The 9,089-nt window shown below is 34.5% G+C and overlaps 1 protein-coding gene across 9 annotated transcripts in view; it reads right to left on the bottom strand.

The window, feature by feature from the left end:
- The window catches only part of LOC117175901 (cytochrome P450 315a1, mitochondrial-like), a 584,936-nt gene that overhangs the window by 300,385 nt on the left and 275,462 nt on the right, over positions 1-9,089 (bottom strand). For all 9 annotated transcript variants that reach the window (XM_033365765.1, XM_033365785.1, XM_033365734.1 and 6 more), the window contains one exon: positions 2,977-3,311. In XM_033365765.1, coding sequence (XP_033221656.1) covers positions 2,977-3,311 — 335 coding nt within the window. The remainder of the gene's footprint in view (positions 1-2,976; positions 3,312-9,089) is intronic.

Here is a 9,089-nt window from a genome sequence, read left to right as displayed (position 1 = left end):
CCATGATGACAAATATTGTTATTTTAACTCAGTGAAAAAGGAGCGTGTGAACGGATGATACCGATTAAATTTTCAGTCTAATAAACGATGCAAATATCATACGTACTTGCGTTATAGCAAATATTTAACAGATTAAGTTCTTGTTTCGAGAATAAACCCTTAAGTATATTCATTTGTCAATGAATTTAAATTTAATAATACAACTTCTTTGTTAATAAAATCTTAAGAAACTGTCCTGTTATCGGATGACATTCAGTTTTAGGAACAGTCAAATCCCAATGTTAGTGTACTTAGAGTTATATAAGTGTAAAACTTAGTATGTATACTGAGGAAAATGGATTATATCGTTCATGATCTTGTATTTTATAATCTTAGACAGCAATCTGTAGATTGCTTAAGCGTAAAATGAATAATTAATAAAGCGTAAAATCTAGATATTATGTTTTATAATAAAAAAGTGAAAAAATTAAGATCTAGATTTTCCGGCTTGGTATCTATAGATTGCTGTCCCAAATTTCAAAATCCAAGATCATAAATAGTATAATTAGTCAATGAAAACAAGTATCCATTAAAAAAATTTGAAAGCAATAAGAGATAAACTTCCGAATAGCTGAATTCTCCAATTTTGTTAAAATTGCGTATACTAATGTATTTTGACGCGCTGATTACGAATATGATAGATAAAATTGGAGAAGAGGCGATTTTCCTGGTAAAAAATGAAAAAACCATTAAAATCATGGTTTTTTTGGGTTTATCTAAGCTAATATGAAAAATTTTGCAATATCTTTCAAACAAAAGTTATAGATCTCAACAAAATACATACTTTTTGTAATATACATTTTTTTGTGAGAGTGATCATTTTCGCCAAAAAGATTGATAATCGATTTTCATTTTTAAAAACCCATAAAAATCATGCCTTTTTGCGTTCATTTAAGCCAATACGCACAATATCACTAAATATTGTGAAAAAAGTTTTTATAGCTCATCAAGTTGCACATTTTTTACTTCACACAAGTTAATCTGCGAGTGATAGTTTTCGCGAAAATTAGTGATACATCGATTTTTATTTAAAAAAAAAACAACTTCAAAGTCAAGGTTTTTTGCGTTTAGCTCAGACAATACACAAAATTTCGCAAAATATTTTGAATAAAAGTTGTAGATCTCATTAAGAAGCACATTTTTTGTTTGAACATTTTTTTCCGCCCGCCACAGGACCTGGAAAAGGGGTAAGGGTTTGACCAACATTATTTCTGTGACCATTCACAGGTAGGTGTTTGAAAAACATTACTTCTGTGCCCAGTCAGAGGGGTGCCTTCTCGCCCCCAACGAGACCTAGAAAAGGGGCAGAGGTTTGACCAACATTATTTGTGTGACCAGTCACAGGGGTGCCTTCCCGCTCCCCACAGGACCTGGAAAAGGGGTTTGACCAATATTATTTCTGTATCCAGTCACAGGGGTGCCTTTCCGCTCCCCACGAGAAGCTGGAAATGCCTATTCACTCTTGTCGCCACTTAGGGCCTGTTGCCACCGTAATGCACAGTACCGAAATAGTTGATCGTTAGATGTATCACTAATTGTCTCGAATACTATTACTCGTGGAAAAAATATTATGAAAAAAAAATTTGTATCTTAATGAGATCTACAACTTTTAGCTGAAAAATTGTGCATAATTTTGCGTATCGGCTGAGATAAACTCAAAAATCCATAATGTTTGTGGCGTTTTTAACATGATAATCGATATATCATTTATTTTCTCGGAAACTATCACTTGCAGAACAAAATATTCAGAACAAAAAATATGTGCCTCAATGTGACCTATAACTTTTGTAAAGAACATTTTGCGAAATTTTGCATATTGGCTTATATGAACGCAACTATGAGTTTTATAGTTTTTTCATAGTTTCACCATGAAGATGACCTAGTCGACAATTTTCACTATCAAATTCGTGATCAGCGCATTAAAGTACATAAGTATGCGGAGTTTAAATAAAATCGGAGAATTCAGCTATTCGGAACTGCACCCATTTTTTTCTAATTAGGTAGGAAATGTGATTCAAAGATATCTCGGGTCTAGGATCAGCTACGGTTACAGGGTTTACAATTTTTAAATTTTTAATTCATTAAGATTATGTAGTCATTAAATGTAGCCGTGAAACGCCGATTCATTGCTACTTCTTAAACAACTGTTTGTTTATCTTCGGTTCCAAATAGATAATCCAAAAGATTTTTTCCTGTCACTTCCCTTTTGAAAAAATATTATAGAAATAATAAAGTATTGGAATTAATAATAATGGGAAAACTATCCAGGTAAAAACATTGCATTGGGTTAAATCAGATCAATATAAATAATTCAATTACCCACACTTTTCTCTAATCAATTTCCACAAATGGCGTAACTACGATAATGGGAGCCCCAGATATTTTTTCTGTAGTGAACCCTTTATTAGAAAAGTATTACAATATAGGCAACGAAACCATAGTTTTGGGGGCCCCTGATGTTACGGGGCCCCAGAAAGGCTTCATGGTCAGCCTGGCAGTCATTACGCCACTGAATTACCATATGTTCCTGATTCTCTATAATTTTCTCTATATTAATATTACTAATTCCAATGCTTCATTCCCTATAATACTTTTTCGTATGGGTTTAGTACTGGTAATTTGATATTTTCAAACTTTAAATATAGAAGTATTATCATGTTTTTTTGTCAAAATTGAATCTTTTATTTCTTTGAATTGATTTTCGAATTCTAATCAATTAGTTATTATTTTAAGAAATTGGCATATAGATAATGAATGGCAATGTAATACGTTGATAGCTTTATTGAAAATTTTTAGAAAATGGTAGAATTATGTAATTGATAAGATTTAAATTTAAAATAGAATCAGGAAAAATGAAAATCTCTAAAAACTATCCACTTTTATGTTAATAAAATACACACCTAAACTGTCTAATTATGAATAAAGAAAGGTTATTACTGTATCACCCGCTGCTATAATTAAATCTGCAACAATTCTAATAAGGTCCTCATTTTTTATACCAGCATCTATCATGTTTTTAAGAAGTCCATCACCGTCAAGACGTGTCATTAGCAATAACACGTTCATCACTTTTTTCAAAACATCATCCAAGGTTCTAGAAAACTGATTCCACCACAGGAAATTGGCTTCCTTTGCCTTTTTTGCAGATATGACGTTCAGCCGACTAGAATACTTGAATATTTTATACATAAAGACGGCCAGATCATCGGCCTCCCTCAGTATCTGTGTTTTATGTGTGATCCAAGTAGAACCTATGAGAGTCGCCAGTATCGCTGAAAAAAAATGATTTGCATGAACTGTATGTAACCTCGAATAAAAAAAGGAGTGGAATAAACTCAGCGTCACGAGAATAAAGATTCTCATAGAGTAAAATGTCATGCTTTCAATTGAGTTATACGCAAAAGACATTGTTAATCAAATTAAAGAAAATTGTTGTTAATATTATTTGTCATAAAATAAGAAATATATTTTTTTGACTTTATAAAGAGAATAGACCACGTGAGAAGTTTAAAAAAATGCAAAAATTTCTCGAATTTTCTACCTCGACTTCAACTTCTGTCACATTCCAGGAAAGTTGTAGAAAAAATGTTAAACTCCATACTACGTAGTCTTTGAATTCTTATCTTTAATTTAAATTCATGATTCTTGAAAAATTCTGACAGGTTCTCAAGATACAAGTCTCCAAGTCTCAGTAATGAGACTCCGAATTCTATAACACAGCATAAAATTTTCCTCGCCACTTCAGGCCGCTCGAGTTGGCCTATGATGACTTCAAAATTCAAATTTTTTCCATATCACCTTGTAGAAAATTTCATGGCGCATCTTTTTTCTTGTGTCTAAAAAGTTTTATCTTTTTTTTCTGTAGAAAATAAAAAATAAACTTGATTTTTCAGAAAGTAAAATTGACTAAATATTTCCACTTTAACTCGCTTCGAAGGACTAAGTTCTTAAATGTTTCAGATATAAATTTGAGAACATATCCTTGAATCTGTTTCAAAGATGATGTTCTGCTGAAGATTAATTGGTTTTTCTAATAAAAAAGTTATAAATTTTTTTGTAAAGCAGTATAAAAGAGATGTTAGACAATTTTGAATCGCTTCGTTTATCGATGAAATTTTGAGTAAGCACCAACTTCCCACAAAAGAAATGTTTATTAGGATATAATGAAGTTTTCTGAAAAGTATTAGTTTAATTAAATTTATTGTTAACAGATTCAAATAGCATTGATCGAGCGCGTGAGAGGCGATAACTTCGGAGCCGCGGCCCGCTCGACCACAGCCGTTGTGTCGTGTCGTCGGGCCCCTACCTACCAGAAATCAAGACGATTTCTAGATACCCGGTAATAAGCGTTGAATAGAAAAAAATTATTATTTTCAGATTTCAGCGTTAATGTGACGATTATTCTATTATTTTGAATACACGATTTTTTGACAGAGGTATAAATGTATCATTATTCGAGCTGCATACTGCATATGCATGGAGAAGTCACATTGGTTATGTTACGGTGGCGGTGATGCGCTCCGACACGCTTTCAGAAATCTAAAAAATTCACTGAATACATCTTTTTTGCAACTTATTTTAATGTAAGTTTCAAAATTTTTAAATACTTCAACAATAAAAGAAAAGTTGCGCAATGTCTACGCCTAGTAAATATTATAGAATTAATAATAATATATTTCAAATTCTTCTCGGGCTGGTAGAATTTTTTAAAATTTAAATAAATAAATTTTTATTTTAATTAACACAATAAAAGTAAATTAAGTTCTCGTCTTGTACAATGTTTCTTAACACGTATTCGACCTAGGCATAGAGGTTTTTTTTCTTTTCATATTAATTATGTTTCCGCTGTCAGCGTACAAAATATTTATTAGAAACCATTTATTAAAAATAATACTTTTATCATCGATATACATAACTTCACCAAACATTCAAACTAGGTTAGGTTAAATGTTGCAAAATAGGACAATTTCTACACGGTTGAAATGCTTAAATAAGGTGGCGAGTACATACCACATAGACTGTACGAATTGATAAATTAATATTTCGAAATGGCAGACGTCCCAGACGATTGGAAAAAGCGATTATCGTAGCACTCAGATAGCACAAGAGTTTGCAGCAAGCTCGTCTACATCTTGCCATGCAAGTATCTGAAGCTTGCATCGCAAGGTTCAGGCAAGCTTCCCGCAAATAAAATAACGTCCGCTATGTGGCAATATTGCGAGGCAAGATTGAGGGAGCATTGCCATGGGAATCTTCCTGCAAGCTTGCCTTCAATATTGAGGGAATGTTGGAGGAAGATACGTTGGCAAGTTTTATTACAAATTTCTTTTTTTAAGTATCATAAATCAGTCATTTTTGTAGACACGTAAGGCGGCATTCTGGGAGAACATTAAAAAGCTACTGCGCAGCTCTAGGTCTCATGCAAAACTAATGCGCAATGGATCAAGTTCAAGATTGACAGGTAACGTTTCCTCAATCTTACTTCGCAATATTGCCACATGACGGACATTTTCTTATTTGCGGGAAGCTTGTCTGAATCTTGCGATGCAAGCTTCCGAAACTTGCATGGCAAAATTTGGGCAAGCTTGCTACAAAGTCTTGTGCTATCTGGGCAATATACAAAAGCAAGGAAGATAGAAGCGACTGCAATAATTAAAGAGTGATTAGCTTATCAAGTACCGTGAGTAGAACATACTCAAAAATAACTATTCGTAGGGTAATGAAAATAACCGAAGAAAAGATTTGGGAAGTCCGAAGTGGGTTTATGTCAGGAGAGTCATGTACGAATCAAATATTTAGCTTAAGGCAAATCATAGAGAAAAGTTTGAAAGTAGGAAAAAGAGTTTTCTCTGCATTTTATTGACCTAGAAAAAGCTTTCGATAAGATAGATAGAAGTAGACTTTGGAAAGACCTGAACGAGTATGAAGTCAATGAATTGCTTCCACAAACTATCAAAACAATATATACGGGTAGCAAAGTGAGTGTAAGGGTAAATGGGAAATTGAGTAACTATTTTGATATTACTCAAGGAGTTAGAAAAGGATACATTAGGTCTTTATGGTTATTTATATTATTCATGGACAAGTGTTTAAGAATATCTCTTTTCGACGAAGAAGCTGTTGATCTCGAAACAGTAAGGGTGCGTGGGTTAGTGTACGCAGATGATAAGGTTGTCATGGTAGAGTCAAAGAAGTACTAGCAAAGAATGTTGTGTAAACTTAATGCAAGCATGAAGAACATAAACGTCAAAATTAACGCAAATACAATAAAAACTATGATGTTCAAAGGAGAGAGTGAGAAAATACTATGCGATATTGTATTCAATGATAAGAAATTGAACAAGTCGATAAGTTTGTATACCTTGGTAGCTTATAAAACTAAAATGGCAATACATAATTCTATATTTGTACCGACTGTACTATACGGTAGCGAGACATGGACCTATTTAGAAAAAGAGAAGAGTAAAATTAATGCAATTAATATGAGCTTCTGTTGAGAGAATGCCAAATGAACGACTAACGAAATAGGTGTATCAAGGTAAAGTAAATGACAGTGTGCCCAGAGAAAAGCCGCGGAAAGAATGGTTAGAATGTGTGAATGAGACCCTAGTTAGAAGAGACGTAAGAAGCCAACAAAATACGAGAGAGTGCATGAAAAAATGCATGGGCGTAAAAAAACTAGAGAAGTATGCCAGGACAGAAAAGTATAGCGGCAAATAGTTAATATAAACAGTGTCAGTAGAGTGAATGACGCCTGAAACAAAAGACCTTGGACACTAATGAACGCAAGTGGGGAACCTTACATAACGACTTTGTGAGTATCCTCAATTAGTGTGTTTGCTGGAGAGATTGACCAGCAACCTTGGTCGGAGCAGCGTTGCGGAACGAATGCGTTATTTAAATAAATAACACGAGAATTCTGGATCAATCTAAAAATTGTATATCCCTTCATAACATTACTCCTTTCTCCTCCGAGAAAGCATCCAGAGGTGACTCTTATCACCTCCAACGCTCGTGGCCGCTCGTAATTGTATACCTACAACATAATCGCAGGAGGTTTCAAACATCGTATTAAATTATTTGAATTAACTTATGACATTCTCATCTTATCAATCAATTGACTTAGTCCGTGGCTATGATGTATAACCGGATTTACCCGAGTAGAAGATGAATAGAAACAATAATAATTTAGGCCTGCGTATTATTTACGTATTTGAACATAGCACAAACTGCGTTAGAGGTGCAAACTCTCGTATACTGTGCAGCTGTGGCAACCGTTAGAATGTTGGGCCAGAAAACTAGGCCAGCAAATGCAGTTTTGTCCCAGCAAGGGATCGAGATCCACCATGAAAGATAAGGTTGGATGTGGATGCCAGTAAAGTAAGGTGCAAATTGGGTCGATCAACTCAATATAAAAAAGGAAATAGAACCAGAAAGCTGATGAACAATTTTACTAACATCATCCACCCTCGGCACATCGAGACATTAACACCAGCAATATTGGATGGAATTTTAGACTCTCATCGACAGAGACTTGATGATCTTACTGCCAGACTGCGTCGGTATAAGAAAAGTAATGCACGAAGGAAGCAAAATCAAAACTTTCAAACAGATGAAAGAAGGTTCTACCGTGAACTGAGAGTAAAGCCAAATAATCACCAAGGCACCGAAGTCTCTCAATTGGAAGGTATGACTAACTACTGGTCGGGTGTTTGGGTCTTGAAAAGGGCTAGTAATTGGAAAGCTCTAGGTCCGGACATGGTACACTACTTCTGGTACAAGTATCTGTTGAGTGTGCATCTTACGTTGGTAAGAATTTTTCAGAAGATCATTGAACACCCAGATCTGATGCCAGATTTTATGTTCCAGGGTACTACGTATATGATACAAAAAAAAACCACACGCTCAAAATCCATCTGACTTTCGACCGATAGCCTGTCTTCCAACAATTTCTAAATCTCTTATAGCTATCATAGCACATAAGTTATATTCTCATTGCGACGAGAATGACATTCTTACAGAAGAACAAAAAGGATATTGTAAAAATTCACAAGACTGTAAAGATCTAGTCACTATAGACGCTGTTGCCATGACTGAAGCTCACAGTTAAAACTTTACAAATTCTGCGCACGCATTATTGACTTTTTGAGCCATGCGATGAGGCTCTGGGGTAAAAGAACCAAGTATTTTGATCATGGACAACCAAGGATAACTAGATCAATATGCTTAACGACGGGTTTTTTTCAAGGAGACTCCTTCAGCGCACTATGGTTCTGCTTAGCGTTGAATCCATTGAGGAAATTCTAAACAGCATGTCTCATGAGTTCAGAATTCATGATAATGAGGATGGTCATCAACTGACCCATCTTCTTTACATGGATGGCCTGAAGTTGTACGCTAGTTCAGCCCAGAAACTGCAGCAAGTGATCGATGTCACACAGCAGTTTTCTAATGATATCCACATGGAGTTCGGACTAGATAAATGTAGAACAGTGCATTTAATCAGAGGGGAATTAGGGACAAAAGAGTTAGAAAACGAGTCCGAAAATGACATGGAGGAAATGGCTGCAGGTGAATCATATAGATATCTGGCTCTTCTTGAATCTAAGGGTATTCAGCATATGATAGTTAAGTTTGATAGATAGTTTCTCAACTCGGCAAACAAAATCAGGACAATCAACACATATGCCATCTCTGTCCTCACGTACTTCTTTGGGCTCATAAAATGGTCTAACACCGACCTTGAAAAGTTGAACAGAATTGTTCGTGTAGAAATTACGAAGCACCGATTGCACCACAGAATTTCAGTGATTGAAAGGATAGTTCTACCACGACATTTAGGGGGCAGGGACGTTCTAGATGTCAAAAAACTGTATGAGTCACAAGTTATACAGTTGCGAGACTATTTTAACAGCAAACGAAATGTTGCTCTCTTTCATTGAAAACTTATATTTTTCAGTTAAAAATTTCAATTTTTTGTAGATAATTCGTCTTTTTTACTTTAAAATTAAATAATTTCTTTAAAAATTCATGTATTTTGTTTAAGATTT

The sequence above is a fragment of the Belonocnema kinseyi genome, chromosome 1 (genome assembly GCF_010883055.1).
Source record: "Belonocnema kinseyi isolate 2016_QV_RU_SX_M_011 chromosome 1, B_treatae_v1, whole genome shotgun sequence".
Taxonomy (NCBI): Eukaryota; Metazoa; Arthropoda; class Insecta; order Hymenoptera; family Cynipidae; genus Belonocnema; species Belonocnema kinseyi.
The sequence above is the reverse complement of the archived record's forward strand: the minus strand, read 5'-3'. Positions and strand labels throughout refer to the sequence as shown.